The 20086-nt window shown below is 43.1% G+C and overlaps 2 protein-coding genes across 8 annotated transcripts in view; one reads left to right on the forward strand and one right to left on the reverse strand.

The window, feature by feature from the left end:
- The window catches only part of GRID2IP (Grid2 interacting protein), a 54238-nt gene extending 49441 nt beyond the window's left edge, over nt 1-4797 (reverse strand). Inside the window, exon 1 of the mRNA XM_047714161.1 lies at nt 3861-4797. The gene's annotated coding sequence lies outside the window, so the exon portion shown is untranslated. The remainder of the gene's footprint in view (nt 1-3860) is intronic.
- A 37-nt stretch (nt 4798-4834) lies between these two features.
- Nucleotides 4835-19353, forward strand: ZDHHC4 (zinc finger DHHC-type palmitoyltransferase 4). Of its 7 annotated transcripts, none has more exons than XM_047714162.1 (7): nt 5445-5583; nt 6184-6307; nt 7063-7136; nt 8018-8196; nt 10125-10250; nt 11801-12045; nt 19009-19353. In XM_047714162.1, the coding sequence occupies exons 2-7, from the start codon at nt 6191-6193 to the stop codon at nt 19297-19299; spliced, it is 1032 nt and encodes a 343-aa protein (XP_047570118.1). In that variant the 5' UTR covers nt 5445-5583; nt 6184-6190; the 3' UTR covers nt 19300-19353. The 7 variants fall into 7 exon arrangements, with proteins under 7 accessions (XP_047570125.1, XP_047570124.1, XP_047570118.1 ...); XM_047714164.1 differs by having other exon boundaries at nt 5449-5610; XM_047714163.1 differs by having other exon boundaries at nt 5485-5636.
- The last annotated feature ends 733 nt before the right edge of the window (nt 19354-20086 follow it).

Here is a 20086-nt window from a genome sequence, read left to right on the forward strand (position 1 = left end):
CTGCATCTGTGTTGTACGTGGCATGACAGCTTGAACTAGTTCACGTTTTCAACGTGAGAACACTAAATTCATGATAGCACATCTTTTTTTTTTTTAAGATTTATTTGTTTGACAGAGATCACAAGTAGGCAGAGAGGCAGGCAGAGAGAGGGGGAAACAGGCTCCCCACTGAACAGAGAGCCCGATGCGGGGCTCCATCCCAGGACCCTGAGATCAGGACCTGAGCCGAAGGCAGAGGCCCAACCCACTGAGCCACCCAGGCGCCCCCTGATAGCACATCTTTGAGAAGAGGGATTTTGGAAGCAATTGCCCCAGGAATATCTAGGTTGAGCAAGAAATGGAATGGTGGTTTCCCATCTGATTTTAAAGTTTGGTAAATTGTGCCAGGGGTGCTACGTTGTTAGGGCATAAATATTTATGAAGTTGTTTAGAGCTCATTATGTAATAGAAGGGATTGTTATTCTTTTGGCCGAGGAGCTCTGCGAAAAAATTTCTAAGACACGTAAGGGTGCTGGTACAGAGAAGGTTTGGGAATTTGTGTCTCGTGGTGGAGAACAAGACTGGAAGAATCTGGGTCCTCATGTGATCTCGTGATCTTGTGGATGTCCTCGAACAGAAATGCCTACTGTTGCTGAACTGCCACCTACCTCTGGACTCTAGACTTCTTTCCTATCAAAGCCACTGTGTTTGGGAGTCTCTCTGTTTTGACAGCAAACATACAATGTTGCTGGCCTGCCTATATCCCCACAGCCCACCGTAGATGTCACCTTCAGACAGTTCCTGTACATGCTGATGATTTCCTGAGTTTCTGCCTGAGAGGGTTCTCTGCTTGGGGCTGGGCTGGCCTCTGTGTGGGCAGACCAGAAAGATTAGGGAGTTACCGCCCCAGGAGTGGTTGGGTGAAGACCCCTGGTGCTTTGTCCCTCAGTGGAACCATTCTGAGGCATAGTCTATGGAGCCTCTTAGAAGACCGAGGAGGGACTGTGCCCTAGATGCCCATCTCTACTCATCAACCTCTGCTTTCTTGGCTTTCTGCTCTTCTCTCACTTTCCCAATCCCTCGCCATGTTTCCTGGGACTATCTCCAAAAACAAGCTACTTATGCCAAATCCTTGTCTTGGAGTTTGCTTGTTTTGGGGTAGGGGTTGGTTACCTAACTGAGAGAAGCACTAGCCCATACCCTAGAAAATACATAAAATATGTAAATAAGTACTGCAAAGCAACAAGAGAATGGTAAACAACTCAAATAAAAACGGCAAAGGATTGGGGTGCCTGGTGGCTCAGTGGGTTAAAGCCTCTGTCTTCGGCTCAGGTCATGATCCTAGGGTCCCGGGATCGCGCCCCGCGTCGGGCTCTCTGCTTAGCAGGGAGCCTGCTTCCCTCTCTCTCTCTCTCTCTGCCTGCCTCTCTGCCTACTTGTTATCTCTGTCTGTCAAATAAATAAATAAATAAATAAATAAATAAATAAATAAATATCTTAAAAAAAAAAACCTTTTAAAAATGGCAAAGGATAATTGTAAGCAACTCACAATAGAGGAACGATAATTGGCCAGTAAACACATAAGATGTCCACCAGGAACTGGCCAGTGGTAATTGAGATAGTCCAGCCCAGTAATTGAGAACACCAAATGATTCTTGGTCCAATGGTCTGAGTTTGAATCGTGGCTCTAATACTTCCTGGCTCTATGTCCCTAGGAAAAATATTTAACTCCTTTGTGCCTCTATTTCCTCATCTATAAAAGTGGTATAATAGGTCGTCTGGGTGGCTCAGTTGGTTAAGCGTCTGCCTTCAGCTCAGGTCATGATCTCGGGGTCCTGGGATTGACTCCCACAGTGGTCTCCCTGATCAGCCGGGAGCCTGCTTTTCCCTCTCCTGCCTGCTTGTGCTCTCTGTCATTATCTCTATCTCTCTCAAACAAATAAATACTTTTAAAAAGTGGTAATAATAATAATTCTCTTACTGAGTTCCTATAAAGATTAAATGATAAATAATTAAAAATATTTTAAGTGCTTAGAACAGTACCTGCAACACAGGTATCACTATGTAAATGTCCGTTAAGCAAATAAATAAAATGCCATTTCACCCATCAGAATGGTAAATATTAAAGGAACCAATCTATTAAATGTTGGAAAGGATTTGGAGCAACAGACTCTCTCAGACATTTGTGGCTGAAGAGCAATTTAATGGCATTTATTAAAATTAAAATGCCTATATGTTCTTGGGGCACTTGGGTGGCTCAGTGGGTTAAGCTTCTGCCTTCAGCTCAGGTCATGATATCGGGGTCCTGGGATCAAGCCCCGCATCGGGCTCTCTGCTCAGCAGGGACCCTGCTTCCTCCTCTCTCTCTGCCTACCTCTCTGCCTACTTGTGATCTCTGTCTGTCAAATAAATAAATCTTTAAAAAAAAATGCCCATACGTTCTTTGGCCCGGGAATTTTACTTCACTTGACTGCCCTAGAAAATACACCTACTTGTGTGTAATAAACCTCATTCAGGTATTTCCACCACAGCATTGTTTGCAATACAAACCGAAATGAACCTAAATGTTGAGTAATAGGACAGTTAAACTGCAAACCGGTGGCCCTCGGGTTAAATTTGCCCTGCAGGGATGTTCTGCTTAGCCTGAACAGTGTTTTTAAAGTCCTGAATTGGTTGCCAACATTACAAAAATTAGATTTACATTACAAAACCCCCCCCAGATTTTCACATACTCTTAAAACACTGGAATTCAAAGGGTGCCTGGGTCACTCAGTTGGTTGAGTGCTCCCACTCCTGGTTTCAGCTCAGGTCATGATCTCGGGGTCCTGGGATTGGCCCCGTGTCAGGCTTTGTCCCCAGCTCGAAGTGTGCTTGAGATTTTCTCTCTCTGCCTCTCCTTTCACTCACTCGCTCGCTCATTCTGTCTCTAAAATAAATAAATAAAATCTTAAAAAAAAATACTGGAATTCAAGTTCACAATCTTGAGGTCTGTGTAAATAGCTATTTCTGCTCACAGGATACACCTGCTTCATGTCGTCACTTTACTACCTCCTGCAGGCAGTGGAAAGTGACCCTGGCAGATGAGTTAAGACTCAGCTATGTAATGAGATGTCTATAATGAGGTAAATACAATACAGTAGGATAAATACGTGGAAAGATCACCAAGACTGAAAAAAAAAAGGAAGATGGAGGGCCATTATGATGCCATTTTTGCAAACAACAACGAATTATGTATTTGTATATACACTAGAATGTAAACTATAAAGTTCAGGTATTTTTGTTTTTTTGCTGTACTCTCTGTGCCGAGAATAGTACTTGGCATATACTGGGTACTCAACATATATTTGTTGAATAAATATTTCTGAATAAATGTATAAAAGAATTTGGGGAGGACACATACTAAATAAGTGATTAATTCTGTCAAGGGACTGGGATTTGGGGGTGGCGTTTGAGGAACTGCTTTGTATAGTCTGTTTTTTTTTAAAAATATTTTTTATTTATTTATTTGACAGACAGAGATCACAAGTAGGCAGGGAGGCAGGCAGAGAGAAAGAAGGAAGCAGGCTCCCTGCTGAGCAGAGAGCCCAATGTGGGGCTCAATCCCAGGACCCTGAGATCATGACCTGAGCTGAAGGCAGAGGCTTTAACCCACTGAGCCACCCAGGTGCCCCCTGATTTTTTTTTTTTTAACAAGCACATAGGGGTTGTATTACTTGTGTACGTTTTAAAAAATTAAAGACGACCCGGCACAAAAAGCCATAAGTGATCAAACCCAGATTCAAAGTTAAGTCCCCACTGAAACCATCCCGAGAAAAATGAATGGGGATAAAAATAAAGTTCTGCAGTTATGAGCCAAAAAAAAGTAACCCAAAATACTTAACCACTGGCTCAGAATTAATCAGCAGGGTGATGAGTCAGCTGGAGACACTGATGCAATCTAGCCCACTCTGGATGTGGGATGAGGTTCCATCCATAACCACAGTTTTCCCTGGTGGCCTCACAGCTTCTGATTTGATTTTGTTTTTTTCAATTCTGTGTCCACGAGTTTATGAAGGCTTTGCACACCAGGTACCAAGGCACCCAGCTTGTAAGTTTCTTAAAAAGGAAAAAGAAAAGGAATCAAGAAGCTGGGGTAGGTCGCAAAGAAAGAAAAAGAGAAGAGCTTGAAAGCCAGTGTTTGGAGATCAGACGGTTCCCCTCAAAGGGAGGGCAGGCCTGACAGATTTTCAGAGGCATCAAGAATAGATTGGTCTTCGCGGATGCAGAGGCGTTCGGAGCAAAGGGACACCCCACAGGGGGCTTCTCAGTGCTATGTTTGGAAGCAGCTCTTCTCACCCCAGGTTCAACTATCATTAAACAGCCTTCCTTCTTATCCTTCAGGTTTGGAGTCAAGCAATTGTTCACTGTTCCTGGGGACAGGATGTTCAGAGCTATTCTGAGACATCAGGAGCAAAGACACTGGGACGGGTCTGACGGATCCCTACGGTGCGGTTAGCAGAAAGCAAAGCAAGTCCTGCCCATCGCCAAGACTCGGTACAGGAGCCCCTAAGTGTGCACGCCATGGGCCAGCCGGGGTCCATGCTTGACTGGGCTCAACCCAAGCCTCCAGGCGGCTCGGCCCGCTTCATAACACCTGCACTGGCTTAGGACCGCTTTTTTAAGATTTCCTGGCAATAATGCTCCAAAGTTCGATTTTCCAGCCCTCGGACCGGACCACCCCTCCTGAAAGGTCCAGGGTGCGAAGCTACCAACACCATTCCAACCGCGAACACCAGCCGCGAATCCCAGCCCCAGCTGCTGCCCGTCCGCCCGCCCACATTTCCGCCGGAAGTCGGCCTAGAGGCCAGCGTCGCGTGCTAACGTCACAGGCCCGCCGGAAGTTTAAAGAAGCGCCCTGAAGGCGCGGGTTCGGTGCGCCTGGCGGTTGGCTGATCCCGGCGGTAAGGCCGCCTCCGAGGGCTTTTTTTTGACACCCAGCTGGTCCAGGGGCGTTTGTCTCCTTGTCTGATCCGCCCTTCCACCTGTGTGTGAGTGTGTGTGTGTATATGTATGTGCGTGTGGGTGTAGGTGTGTGGTCGCAGCCCCACACCTCCACCCCGCCGGGTGTTCAGGGCACCCACCGTATCCCCTCTGCACCTTCTGCACCCCGTCCCCCAACCAGGCTCCCGGCCCCCTGGAAAACTCCGGCCAGGCCCACACGCCGGGACCCTCGGATAGTGTAGCCTCGGATAAGCCTTTCTGTCCGGTGGCCAGCGTAGGCACCTCAGAGATTAGGAATAGGAACCAGGACCCAAGGCTCCTGGCTTAATCTTCCCAGTTAGCTTTTCCTCCCGAAGTCCTATAACCCCGTTCACCCCCGCGGGATCTCAGCATCCCCTGACTTTAAAAATTATTTTCCACACTTTATACCGCCCCTGACTCCCACCCTGTTTTATTGTGTGGGTGTTTTATCGATATCTCTGCAGCCAGATCCAGCCTTCTAGAAGAATCATGCCTCCTGCAGCTTTGAGTGCCACCTGTTGCGCCAGGCACACGCCGCTGCACACGAGGAGATGCCGTTTGAATTCTCCGTGAATGTTGGGAGGAGGAATGCCCGAGCTGCCGGTAGAAAATTATCCAAACGGGAAATATGTAGGCTGGGGACCCTGAATCACATCGTGAGAATTGCTGCTCATTGTTTCCTCCGTCTTATCTCGTGAATAAGTTTTGGTTTGGTTATCTCAGTTGGAAGTCCTGCCTGGAATCATATCTGCTAAGGCCAAAAGTAACCGTTTCCAGTTAATACAGGCCTGTGTGTTGACTCTGGTCCCCATGGGTGACCCACGATTGTTGTGGGAGTGAGTTCCCGACTGCCTCTGGGGGGATGCTTGTTCCAGTAGCATTGTCAGCAGATTCTTTTGGGTACATTCCATATCAATATCTACGTGGGTTTATATTTACTGATGATTTGTTGCTGGTGGGAGGGAAAGTGTATGCATTTTGCACATTTTCCCCCATTTAATTTTGGAATTTGTAGGCAGAAGATGCCGTAAATAAATCACAGTGGTTTGATTAGGAAACTCTGGGAGGCCTCAGTGCAAAGCAGTGTGTGCATGAGGGCTGCTGAATTCTGTTTGGGGAGCCGTTTACAGAGTTGATATCTAAGAATATGCACCTTGGAATATATCCCCCGGTAGTAGTCACACTCTTTCTGTTTCTTTGTAGCCCCAGGATGGACTTCTTGGTTCTCTTCTTGTTCTACGTAGCTTTGGTGCTGATTGGTGTTGTTATGATTTGCATCTGCTCCAAAACCCGTTACCTGAAAGGCCTGGTCAGAGGGGGAGCACAGGTAATGATGATGCTTGGAGACCGCTGGATTTTGACTACCACCAGTCTAAAAGGCTCATCAGTTCCCTGATGGAACAAAAAGAGAGTTGCCATTTTTATTATTTGCTCAATTCTTTCATTTATGGTATTTGTGGTCTATTTAAAAGTCTCTCTCTTTTTTTGTTATTGTTGAAAGTAATCTTGTGATTTCGCTTTGAAAGAAGATAACATTCTCAAGGTTGGCTATTTTTCTTTGAATTTGATGCCTGGACGTGAGCAGTGTCTGCCTAGAGGGTCCTGATGGGTGGACCTGGGGGCTGTATGATCAGGGAGTGAGCATCAGGCTGCCAACCGTCCTTCATGGGTCAAAGTGAGCACAGTTGGGGTCAGCAGCCTTTGGGAATGGGTTGACTTGGGACTGACCTGTGTTAATGCTTAGTGATTGCAAATGGACTCTGGAATGTAGGATTGAACCCAAGGTAGGGAAGGGAGTGGAGTTCACATTAACATTACTTACCAGCCCCTCTGCTCTCCTCCCTTTGCCTGAAGACCCTGACATGGTGCTTTCTTTGGAGTTAGAGTGAAAAGGGAGGAGAGGAACTGGCATCAAAGGAAGACCAGCTGAGGGAAACCCTTTATTTTATTCTCTCTCAAATCTCTTCTCTGCCCTTATGCAGAAACACAAATCCCCAGTATCACTAGCTTAAAGTGGAGCATCTGGTATGTTTGGGAGCGGGGAGAATGCGAAATGACATTGAATCCTTCTTTTTTGTTTAGATAATTTCCTATATAATTCCAGAATGCCTTCAGAGAGCTATGCTAAAATTGCTTCATTACCTCTTCCATACACGGTATGAGTTTAAATACTCTCTTCTTGTCTGGGTGGGTCAGTTGGTTAAGCGTCTGACTCTTGGTTTCAGCTCAGGTCCTGATCTCAGAGTCCTGAGAGTGAGCCCCGAGTCGGGCTTTTTGCTGGGCATGGGGTCCACTTAAGATTCTCTCTCTTCCCTCTCCTTCTGCTCCTCCCCCTGCTCGCTCTCTCTCTCTCTCTCTCAATAAAATCTTGAAAATTAAAAAAAAAATACTATTTTCTTTTCTGTTTTGATTATTAATTGTTGCTGTCCCCTGGAGCTTCAGGACACTCCTTGTTGGTTTTCAGCCGTAGTTCGGGGAAGGAGGCTGAGAAGGATCAAGAGTCCTGGGTTTAGGACCTCTGCTCATAAATAATCTGCCTTTTATTTCTGCACTATTCACAGAAATATTTAAGGAGTGGCAATATTACATGCATTTCTATAAAAAGAGATATATCCTGATACCTCAATCCCCAATAATAATAATAATAATAATCCTCAGTCAGTTGAGCTATCCAGCTCCTAATTTCAGTTCAGTTCATGACCTTGGGGTCGTGGGATCAAGCCCCACTTTGAGCTCCCGGCTCAGAATGGAGTCTGCTTGAGATTCTCTCTCTCCCTTTGCCCCTCCCCCTGCTGTCACACGCTCATGCTTTCTCTGTCTCTCTCTCTCTGAATAATTAAAATCCTAAAAAAAAAGTTAATAGATGACATCTATTGAGTACTGAGTACTGTGAGGCAATGTGGGAACTATCTCACATCGTCTCTTGCATAATTTGTGCTATTATCTCAAGCCCAAAGGAAGTGGTTGGGCCCAGGTTAACTTTAGTGTGACATGATTTCTTCATGGAGAAGGCCACATGCTGCCTTTTTCCTTTCAGAAACCACATCTTCATTCTCCTGCACCTTGTCTTGCAAGGGATGGTTTACAGTGAATACACCTGGGAAGTATTTGGCTACTGTCGGGAGCTGGAGTTTCCCTTGCATTACCTTCTTCTGCCCTACCTGCTGCTGATTGTAAACCTGGTGTTTTTCACGCTCAGCTGTGTGAGCAACCCTGGTAAGTTGAGGCCCTCAGTGTGGAGACTGGCGGCAACTCAGCTGTCTACCTCCACGGTTACAGACTAGTGATCCCTCTGGGGACTTGGTAAAAGATGCGATATGCAGTGCCTTCATCCTCTTCTCGTTGTGATTGTCTTTGATTTTATTTGTTTCTTCTTTGACCCTTGGGTTATTTAGGACGGCCTAAAATTTTCTACATGCTTTTTTAGTTTATTTTTTGATACTTTGTGTTATGTAGAGATTTTGTGGTCTCTGTGGCCCTGTTTCAAAAATTTCATTGGTATTTGCATCATGCCCGGTTGTGTGTCATTTTTGTAAGTGATCTGTGTGGTTTTGAAATAATGTATATTTTCTAGTTCTTGGGTGTAGACAGCATGTGAGTTCATTAAGTCAAGTTGGTTAATTATGTTCAAATCTTTTATGTTCATCCTAATTTTTTTGTTTGCAATAACTAAGAGAGGTATGTTATCTCATTCTGATGACAGATTTGAGGTTTCTCCTTGTCAATTTTGGCTTTACTTATTTTGAAGCTATTATATATGTCTGTATGTGTAGGTATTTATAATAGTTATGTATATATTTGTATTATATGCATTCAAGTTTAGAATTGGTATTCCCTTTTCCTTGAATGTTTTATCAAAATATAATGAACCTCCTTGTCATTAGTAATGCTCTTTGCTCTCAATTCTCTTTTGTATGATATTATTACACTTTTTTAAGAGGGAGAGAGGGGTGGGGGAGAAGTTGCAGAGGGAAAGGGAGAGAGAGAATCTTTTTTTTTTTTTAAGATTTTATTTTATTTATTTGACAGAGATCACAAGTAGGCACAGAGGCAGGCAGAGAGAGGGGGGCGAAGCAGGCTCCCTGCTTGAGCAGGGAGCCTGATGCGGGGCTCGATCCCAGGACCCTGGGATCATGACCTGAGCTGAAGGCAGAGGCTTTAACCCACTGAGCCACCCACGTGTCCCGAGAGAGAGACTCTTAAGCAGGCTCCTTACCCAGTGCAGAACCCAACACAAGGCTTGATTTCACAACCCTGAGATCATGACCTAAGTCGATATCAGGGGACAGATGCTTAACCGACTAAGCCACCCAGGTACCCATTACCCTTTTTTTTTAAATTGATATTTGCTTGGTATCTTTTTTCCATGCCTTTACTTTAAGCTTTTCTATCCTTGAAGCCCCACCTGTCCATCAACTGATGAATAGGTAAATGTGATGTGCCTATTCAATGGAACAGTGTTTGGCAATAGGAGTGGTATGTGCTAGAACATAGAGGAACCATGAAAAACTATGCTAAGTGAAAGAAGGCAGATATAAAAGACTACAAGTTGTATGATTCCATTTATAAGAAGTATCCAAACAAGACAAATGCATGGAAACAGCAAATAGATTATGTGATTGCCAAGGTCTGAGATTCAAGAGGAGTGGGGTTTACTGCTAAGGGGTTTCTTTCTGAAGTGATAAAAATGTTCTAAAATTGATTGCAGTGATGGTTGCATAAGTCTGTGAATGTACTAAAAACTATTAAATTGTACACTTTAAATGGGTGAATTGGGCTTATGAACTGTATCTCAGTGAAGGTATTTATTTTAAAATGAGTTATTTAGAATATTAAATATACAAGTTTTTTTCTTTTTTAAAGATTATTTATTTATTTATTTGACAGACAGAGCTAACAAGTAGGCAGAGAGGCAGTCAGAGAGAGAGGAGGAAGCAGGCTCCCTGCTGAGCAGAGAGGCTGATTTGGGGCTCGATCCCAGGACCCTGGGATCATGACCTGAGCCAAAGGCAGAGGCTTAACCCACTGAGCCACCCAGGTGCCCCTAAATATACAAGTTTTAGTCACTCTTTGTCAGGACAGATTTTGTGAACGTTCAGTCCATCGGATCGTTCGAAACCGACACTTGTCCTTACGTTTTTCAGGTACCATAACAAAAGCAAATGAGTTATCATTTCTTCAAGTTTATGAATTCGACGAAGTGATGTTCTCAAAGAATATGAAGTGCTCTACTTGCAATTTAAGGAAACCAGCGCGATCCAAGCACTGCAGTAAGTTTGGCTTTGGTTCATTCCAGCTTTGTCCTTGCACAGCAGACACCTGGGCCTCGTAGCAAGAAAATGTTACAGAAATCTAGAAGCAGGACCATTTGTCTCCCAGACATGGAGCAGCCACTGCTGGTAGAGGCCAGATAGTGGTTTCTTACAGATGACTGGAGGTTGAGCTCTTATTTTATTTTACTTTTAAATTTTATTTATTTATTTGAGAGAAAGAGAAAACATGAGTGGTGAGGGGCCAGAGGAAGAGAACCAAGCAAACTCTGCGCTGAGCGGGGAGCCTGACACCGGGCAATCCCAGGACCCCACGATCATGACCTGAGCCAAAGGCAGACATTTAGCCCAGCTGAGCCACCTAGGCTCCCCTGAAGATGAAGCTTGTGATGTTCTTTTGTAGTGGGCAGCTCTGCCCTGGGCATAACAGCCTTTCCTTTGCCATGTGGGAGGCCTTGTTACCCAACAGGAATTTCTGTGGGATGTCATGTTTGCAGATGTCATTCATGGCAGAGCCTACTCTTCTGGGGAATAACCAAGATTCTAGACTAGTGCTGTCCAACAAAAATACAATGTGAGCCACATGTGATTTAAATTTTCTAGTAGCCACATTACAAAAGTAAAATAAGGGACCATTAAATTTAATGATACCTTTTTTTTAACCTAACATATCTAAAATATCATTTTTAATGTATAGTCAATATAAAAAAATCATTCATGGATAGTTTATATTCTCTTTTTCATACATAGTCTTTGAAATCTGGTATATATTTTCCATTTACAGAACATGTCCACTGAGACACTAAACTTTCCTTGGAACTACTTGATCTATATTTAGATTTTAAAAATTTGCAGTAGGAAGAGCAGATTCACATACCCAAGTTATTCCAGAAATTCTTAAACGTTTTAAAATAACTGAATCAGTACCGAAAAATCATTTTCCTTTAATGTCTACATAATGGTTCATCTTTATCAGAAGAACTGATTTGACTTTAATTGATTTGACTATAGTTTTAAAACTATATCTGTTCAGGGGCGCCTGGGTGGCTCAGTGGGTTAAAACCTCTGCCTTCAGCTCAGGTCATGGTCCCAGGGTCCCGGGATCGAGTCGAGCATCAGGCTCTCTGCTCAGCAGGGAGCCTGCTTCCTCTCTCTCTCTCTGCCTGCCTCTGCCTACTTGTGATCTCTGTCTGTCAAATAAAGAAATAAAATCTAAAAAATAAATTTAAAAAAAATTACATCTGTTCAAGTAATGCTCATATTGAACTTAAAGGAGCATTGTATAAATTGAAAAACTATCTAGAATTTATCAATATCAACAGAGTATGCTTTCAGATTTTTCTTGTAGCCACATTTCAAGTGCTTACTAACCCACCCGTGGCTCGTGGCCACTGTACTGACGCAGCTGTGGTTCTGATAGCTCGGTGATAGCAGCCATCATTTCTTCCAGCTCATACTGCCAAGAGTTCGTAAAAATCTCCATAGATGTGCTTGGTCTCATTGTTCCATCAAGGACTAACTTGGGCTGTGGCTTTCCCCGTTCTCTGCAGGTGTGTGTAATAGGTGTGTGCACCGTTTTGACCATCACTGTGTTTGGGTAAACAACTGTATCGGGGCCTGGAATGCCAGGTACTTCCTCCTCTACCTCTTGACATTGACGGCCTCAGCTGGCACCATGGCCGTGGTGAGCACTGTGTTTCTGGTCCAGTTGGTGGTGCTGTCGGACTTGTATCTGGAGACTTACGTTGATGATCTGGGACACTTCCAGGTTGTTGACATTGTCTTTCTCATTCAGGTAATTAATGTGCAGGTAATTATGTTGTAGGGTGTATGTTTCTGACTTTAGGTTTCAAAATTGGAAAAAGGGCATTTTCCTGATCAAAAGATGAAGCCGTTCCTTTTTAAAAAATTAATATGTAACTTTTATTTTTTTATTTTTTTTTTTTAAAGATTTTATTTATTTATTTGACAGACAGAGATCACAAGTAGGCAGAGAGGCAGGCAGAGAGAGGGGGGAACAGGCTCCCTGCTGAGCAGAGAGCCCGATGCGGGGCTCGATCCCAGCACCCTGGGATCATGACCCGAGCCGAAGGCAGAGGCTTAACCCACTGAGCCACCCAGGCACCCCAATATGTAACTTTTAAGTATTTAATTACTTATTTAAGATTTTATTTATTTGAGAGAAAGAGTGTGTGCACGGTCACATGTGTGACCAAGGGGAGGGGCAGAGAGAGAGAGAGAGAGAATCTCAAGCAGACTCCCCACTGCGCGTGGAGCCTGACACAGGGCTCAGTCTCACAACCTTGAGATCATGACCTGAGCTGAAATCAAGAGTCAGATGCTTAACTGACTGAACCAACCAGGTGCCCCAGTATACAATTTGTTTAGTTGATATATAATACATTTACCATAGAATTCATCCTTTTAAAGTTTACTTATTTTTTTAGTAATCTCTGCACTCCATGTGGGGCTTAAACTTACGACCCCAAGATCAAGAGTCACCTGCTCATCCTACTAAGCTAACCAGGGCCCCCTAAAATTCATCCTTTTAAAGTGTACACTCTAGTGGTTCAGAGTTGTGTAACCTCTACCACCATCTAATTTCAGAACATTTCTTCACCCCAAAAATAAACTCTTACCTATCAGCAGTCATTCCCCATGCCCCTCTTTCCTGGCAACTACTAATCTACCTTCTTCTTCTTTTTTTTTTTTTTTTTTAAAGATTTTATTTATTTATTTGACAGAGAGAAATCACAAGTAGGCAGAGAGGCAGGCAGAGAGAGAGGAGGAAGCAGGCTCCCCGCTAAGCAGAAAGCCCAATGTGGGGCTCGAACCCAGGACCTGGGATCATGACCTGAGCCGAAGGCAGCGGCTTAACCCACTGAGCCACCCAGGCGCCCCATCTACCTTCTTTTTTTAATGGATTTGCTTTTTCTGAGTATTTCAGATAAATGGAATTGTACGGTGTGTGGCCTTTTGAACTGGCTCCTTTTTATGGCTTAATATGTTCAAGGTTCATCCATGTTGTACCATGAATCAGTATTTCACTCCTTTTTGTGGCTGAATAGTATTCTATTGTGTGGATGGACCACATTTTATTTGTTCATCACTTATGGACACTTGAGTGTTTACTTTTTATTTGTTTTTGAATAAGGCTACCATGAACATCTGTGTATGAGTTTTTTTTGTGGATACAGGTTTCCACTGCTCTTGAGTCAGACCCAGGAGAATTGCTAGGTCATATGGTCACTGTATTTGTAATCATTTGAGGAGCTGCCAGATTGTTTTCCAAAGCATCTTCACCATTTTACATTCCCACCATCCATGTATGAAGGTTCCAACTTCATACATCCTTGCCGGATACTTGTTACTATCTGTCTTTTTGATTAAAGTCATCCTAATAGATGTGAAGTGGTGCCTTATTGTGGTCTGATTTGCATTTCCCTGAAGACTTAACGATGCTGACCATCATTTTGTGTGTTGCTTCGTCATTTACATGTCTTCTTTGGAGAAGAAGATTTAGAGGAGAAGCTCATTTTTTTGGATTGTCATTTCTTCTTGTGTTGTAAGAATTTTTCAGATAACCTGGACACTTGACCCTTCACAGGTATAGAATTTGCAAGTATTTTCTCCCATTCTGTGGGTTGTCTTTTCATTTTTGGGATAACTTTCTTTTGTGTTTCAAAGTTTCATATTTTTTAAAGATTTTATTTATTTATTTGACAGAGAGATCACAAGCAGGCAGAGAGGCAGGCAGAGAGAGAGGAGGAAGCAGACTCCCTGCTGAGCAGAGAGCCCGATGCGGGGCTCGATCCCAGGACTCCGAGATCATGACCTGAGCCGAGGGCAGCGGCTTAACCCACTGAGCCACCCAGGCGCCCCCAAAGTTTCATATTTTGATTTTATTTTTTCTTTTGTTGCTTATGCTTTGGTGTCATATGTAAGAATCCGTTGCCTAATCCAAGGTCATGAAGATTTATACTTACATGTTCTTCTACGTATATATTTAGGTCTTTGATCCTTTTTGAGTCAATTTGAGTATGTGCTATTGGGTTGGGCTCTAACTTGATACTTTTAGTATTTGAGTGCCCAGATGTCCTGCATCTTTTGTTGAAAAGACCCTTCTTTGCTTATTGAATTGTTTTGGCACCCTTGTCAGAAATTAATTTACAATAATGTAGAGTTTTTTAAAAAACTCATTTGATGACTAAAAGATTTCTACTGAATTTATGGGAAGTAGCTTATGAGCAGTCACTAGGGAACTGCTTACTTCTTCTTGAGTGTTTTTCCTTTGGTTTCAAAGAAAATAAAAATGCCATGAACAAGTGGGATATACTCCATGAATGCAAGGTTGGTTCAATGTTAGGAAACTGACTAATATTTTATACAGCAAGGTTGGTTCAATATTAGAAAATTGATTTAATATTTTATACAGCATTATTACATATAAAGAACAATGACATGATTATTTCTCTAGATGCTGAAAAGTGTTTCACAGAATTCAATACCCATTCTAATTTAAAAGCACTCAGAAAATAGGACTGGAAGGATACTGTGTTAATATGGTAAAAAACACAGTCTCTCTCTCTCTTTTTTTTTTTTTAGGATTTTATTTATTGATTTGATAGAGAGACAGTGAGAGTGGGAACACAAGCAGGGGGAGTGGGACAGGGAGAAGCAGGCTTTCCCCTGAGCAGGGAGTCCGATTCAGGGCTTGATCCCAGGACACTGGGATTATGAGCTGAGCTGAAGGCAGACGCTTAATGACTGAGCCACTCAGGCGCCTCGACAAAATACACAGTCTTAAAGCCAGTATTTTTTTAAAGTTTATTTTGAAATAATTACAGTTTTATAGGAGATTACAAAGAAACACACAGGAAGCCTACGTGCTTGTAAGCCCTTCCCCCCCATGCCAGCATCCCTCTACAACCATGGCTCAAGGCCAAGACCAAGCAATTGATGTTGGCACAATCCCCATTGCCAATTCAGATTTTACCAGTTACATATGTGTTTATTTGTGGTTTTGTGTATGTGTGTGTGTGTGTGTAGCTTTGTGCAGTTTGTCCCATGTACAGCCGTATACAACCACCACTACAGTCAACACGCTGTATTATCCATCACTACACACTCTCTCATGTTACCGCTCACAGCCACAGTTTCCTCCTCACATCCCTAATGCCTGGTACCACTACTCCCTTCTCTACCTCTGTTATTATGTTATTTTATGATTGTTACATAAATGGATCATACAATATCTTTTAAGGTTAGTTTCTTCACTTAATGCAATTTCTTTGAGATCCACACGAGTGGTTGCATGGATCTAGGGTTCCTTCCTTTTTACTGCTGTATAGTATTCCACACTTTGGTTAACCATTCACCCTCTGAAGGACCCTGTGAAATGCTGCACTGAACATTCCCATTCACAAGTCCTACGTGATGATCTGTCTTCAGTGTGATCGTTGGGTTGATGATAAGTCCATTTTCGGTCTTGGAAAGGACCGCCATCCTCTTTTCTAGAGTGGTTGTACCATTGTACATCCTCACCAGTGATGGGGGAGGGACTGGTTTGTCTGGTTCCTTGCTAGCACTTAATGTTATCACTATTTTTCATTTTAGCTATTCTGATAGGTTGTGTAGTGATAACCTTGTCATTTCAACCTTGAATAGTTTTTACTCTTTAATTTTTTTTTTTTCAATTATGGGGTGCCTGGGTGGTTCAGTTGGTTAAGTATCCAATTTTTTATTTCTTCTCAGGTTGTGATCTTGGTGTTGTGGGACTGAGCCCCATGTTGGGCTCATAAATTGAAGACATCATATTGCTTTGCCCCTAAATACTTGAACACGCATTTTTAAAGAATGTCAACCTTCTCCTATATAACTATAATTATGTTACTTCACATAAGAAGAGTAATAGTAAATCTATGTAATAAACATAGGATATATAATAAATAGGTACTAAATCATCTAGTCCATATTGAAATATCCCCACTGTTTCTTTTTTTTTTTTTCATTTTTTTCAAATGAATCTTTTATAGCTTTTTTACCTCCTTGAACCAGATTTCACCTCATCGTAAGGCATCTGAATGTTGTCTTGTTAGTCTGTTTAAAATAATGCCCCTGCTTTTTTTTCATGAAATTGACATTTAGTAGTTTAGTTGGTTGTCTTTTAGAATGTCCCTTGTTCTAAATTTGCCTTTTTCCTACTTCTGTCAACAGATTTTCCTCTATTCCTTCATATTAATGTGAACTGGAAGTTAGTTCTAGAGCCCTGATTAGATTCAGGTTAAATATTTTTGGCAAGAATGCTTCCTAGGTAGGGATGTGTATTTCATGTTACTTCCCATCAGATGGGACATGGGACCCGTGATACACAGCTCTCTCCATGGGTGAAGTGTGTTTTCCCCTTTGCAGTGTATATAGTTTTGTCTTTGTACTTAGGACTTTCTGTAGGATAAATTCCAAAAAAATATGTACTGGATCAGAGATTATTGACATTTATAAATCTTTTGACTTGAATATATATTTTTATCAGTGTTCATTTTGTTGAGTCAGCTGGCATTGAGGATGCCCGGGGGCAGCAGGTGCTTGTAATTTGGTAGGAAACTACCATGTACCCTTTTAAAAAATTCTATTTCTTTCATTACTTTCGATTACTTTTCTATTTGTCAGTTATTTGTAGATCTTTTATGAATTTTGTCCTTTTAACTGTTTACCTATTTGATACTAGAATTACTTTTGATTTGAGATCGTGCAGTAATGACAGTTCATTCTTCTATTTGTTTTCAATTTATGTATCCTTTTCTGTATTAAAAAACTTAGACCTCCTTTCTCATCAAATATATCTCTTTTCTTTATAACTTCAGTTAGAAAGTCTCCCCTGTCAAGAGATGCATCTACTTCTCTCTTACTCCTGACTTTCAAATATACTGAACTCTTGGGGTGCCTGGGTGGCTCAGTTAAGCGTCTGCCTACAGCTCAGGCCATGATCTCAGGGTCCTGGGATCGAGTCCCTCATCTGGCTCCCTGCTCAGTAGGAATTTGGCTTCTCCCTCACCCTCTGCCCACCCCCCAACTTGTTCTCTCTCTCTTTCTCTCTCAAGTAAATAAAATATTTTTAAAAATACTGACCTCTTTCAAAATTCATTTTCTTTATTTTAAAAAATAACATAAAAATTCAAGCAGTCCAGAAGCGTTTAAAAAAAAAAAAAAGATGGAGAAGGTGGGGAATTGGGCATAGGTAGTTAAAGGTACAGAGTCATATTTGAAAGATGAGGAAGTCCTGGGGATACAATGTACAGCCTGGGAACTGTAGTTAACAATACTGTCTTGTATATTTGATGGTTGCTAAGAGAGTGGGTTTTAAAAGTTCTCATCACAAAAAAACATTGTAACCATGTGTGGTGACGGATGTATTAACTAAGCCTGTTGTGATCATTTGCTGTATGTCATGTTATGCACCTTAAACTTTCAGTGTCCTGTCAATTATATATGAGTTAAGCTGAGGAGAGAAGCATGAAATTTTAAACATCTTTAGGAAGCAATGAAAAGAAAACTGGGAGATCCGCCCCTCCCCTCCTAACAACTTCACACCCGAGGGGCAACTACTTCTGTAGTGGTTTTTTTTTTTTTTAAGATTTTATTGATTCATTTATTTGCCAGAAAGAGGGAGAGAGAAAGCACAAGCAGGCAGAGTGGCAGGCAGAGGCAGAGAGAGAAGCAGGTTCCCCACTGAGCAAGGATCCCGACATGGGACTCAATCCCAGGCCCCTGGGATCATGACCTGAGCCGAAGGCAGCAGCTTAACCAACTGAGCCACCCAGGCATCCCTACTTCTGTAGTTTTGTGTGAACATTTCAGTCTTTTTTCCTTTGTGTGTTTGTATAGTCATAGGGAGTTTCATGGAATCTTTTTGTTTTTACACAAACATGATCCCATTGTGAGCCTCGCCTCTTGTCTTTCACATCCAGCAATCTTTTATCAATGTCTTTTCCAAATTGGAATGTAGAAATTGATCTCATTTTTATCGGCTCCTTTTTATTCCAGAGCGTAACTATCCCGAGGTTTGACTTCCTTGTGGATGGACTTTTTTTTTTTTTTTTTTTTAGATTTTATCCATTTATTTGACAGACAGAGATCACAAGTAGGCAGAGAGGCAAGGCAGAGAGAGGAGGAAGCAGGCTCCCCACGGAGCAGAGAGCCCGATGTGGGGCTCGATCCCAGGACTCTGAGATCATGACCTGAGCCAAAGGCAGAGGCTTTAACCCACTGAGCCACCCAGGCACCCCTGTGGATGGACTTTTAACGTGTTTCTTTTAGGAAGAGGGGCCATTAAAATCAGTGTAGTGAATACTCTTGTATGCGCATTTCCATGGTCATGCTGTGTTGAGAGAGAAAGTGATCTCTGTCCATCTGGACTTGATTTTGATGCATGAACTCAGGTCTGTAGTTAGGGCTTTGTTTTACAAACCGCTAACAGGGAAGGCACTCCCTCCTGGGAGTATCCTTTCCCTTTTCCTTCAGTGTACACATTTCATTTAGCTCACTTGGAACTCTTGTATGTACTCGGGTTTCCTCCCAGGCTGTTTTTCAGTGCTGCTTATGGTTCAGTTTTGTGTTTAGACGGTCAGATGTGTATGCAGGTGGGTGAGCTGGGTGGGCAGCTCTCGAGTGTTTGCGGACTGGGCCGCAGCTGGAGGGTGCAACCCTTTCTTCTCTCCCAGCCTGGCTGCCTAATGTGCTGTTTTTTCTTTGCCCCCAGTACCTGTTCGTGACCTTCCCGAGGATTGTCTTCATGCTGGGCTTTGTCGTCATGCTGAGCCTCCTCCTGGGGGGCTACCTGTGCTTTGCTTTGTACCTGGCTGCCACCAACCAGACCACTAACGAGTGGTACCGAGGTGACCGGGCCTGGTGTCAGCATTGCCCCCACGCGGCCCGGCCCCCTTCAGCAGAGCCCCAGGTCTACCGGAACATTCACTCCCATGGGATTTGGAGCAACCTCAGAGAGATCTTCCTACCTGCCACTGCACATTATGAGAGAAAAAAAAACTAAGAATGGGAAGTGTTACTGCCACTTAAATATAGTATAAATTCATTTATACATATAGATACTTTCTAAGAGTTGGTGTGGTGTTTCTTGGTTTTGGCGGGGGGTCTTTTTTTCTGGTTTCTGCATGTTTATCGATGGGCTCTCAGGGGTTCAGGAAGGGAAGAGAAAACTAGTGTTTCCTGGGTGCTTAATCCTTACAACTGCCATGCTGAGTCCCGTGGTAGAAATCTTCCCTGTTCATCCTCTGTTCCCTCAGCCTGTTGGAATGGTGCTTATCTCAAGTCCTGGTGCCAAGGGCATCAAAGATGACTTCTCAAGGTTCCAGCTAACCTTGGTCTCCCACTGTAGATTGGAGGCTTCTAAAGGAGGGGCCTTGACTGTGTCCCCTGATGTGCAGGAGAGTCTCAGTGAGGTAGGGTTGTACCAGCTGCACCCTCTTTGATGCCCTTTCCAGCTCTCCCAGGGAAAGGACTTGGCTTTTCATCTCCTTAGTCATGCCCAACACCCTCACCCAAGCCCTCCTTGTGGCCAGCATGGGCCTTTTACACAGGACCCAATCTTGCACTTGTGGTCCCCTGGCTGCCCTGCCCTGGCTTCTTGTGGCCATGTTCAAGTTTTTTCTGCTCTATTTTTAAAATTCCAAACTAACACCCCAGCCCCCACGCTGCCACTGCCCCGTTAATTCAGTGTAGGGATGGATGCAGAAGAAAGTGTTGAGGATTTTTGGGAGGGGAGAGTTTTCAGGAGTAGGACACCTATGATTCCCATGGCCAGCCGCAGTGGAGGGGAT

This window comes from Lutra lutra, chromosome 18 (assembly GCF_902655055.1).
Source record: "Lutra lutra chromosome 18, mLutLut1.2, whole genome shotgun sequence".
Classification (NCBI taxonomy): Eukaryota; Metazoa; Chordata; class Mammalia; order Carnivora; family Mustelidae; genus Lutra; species Lutra lutra.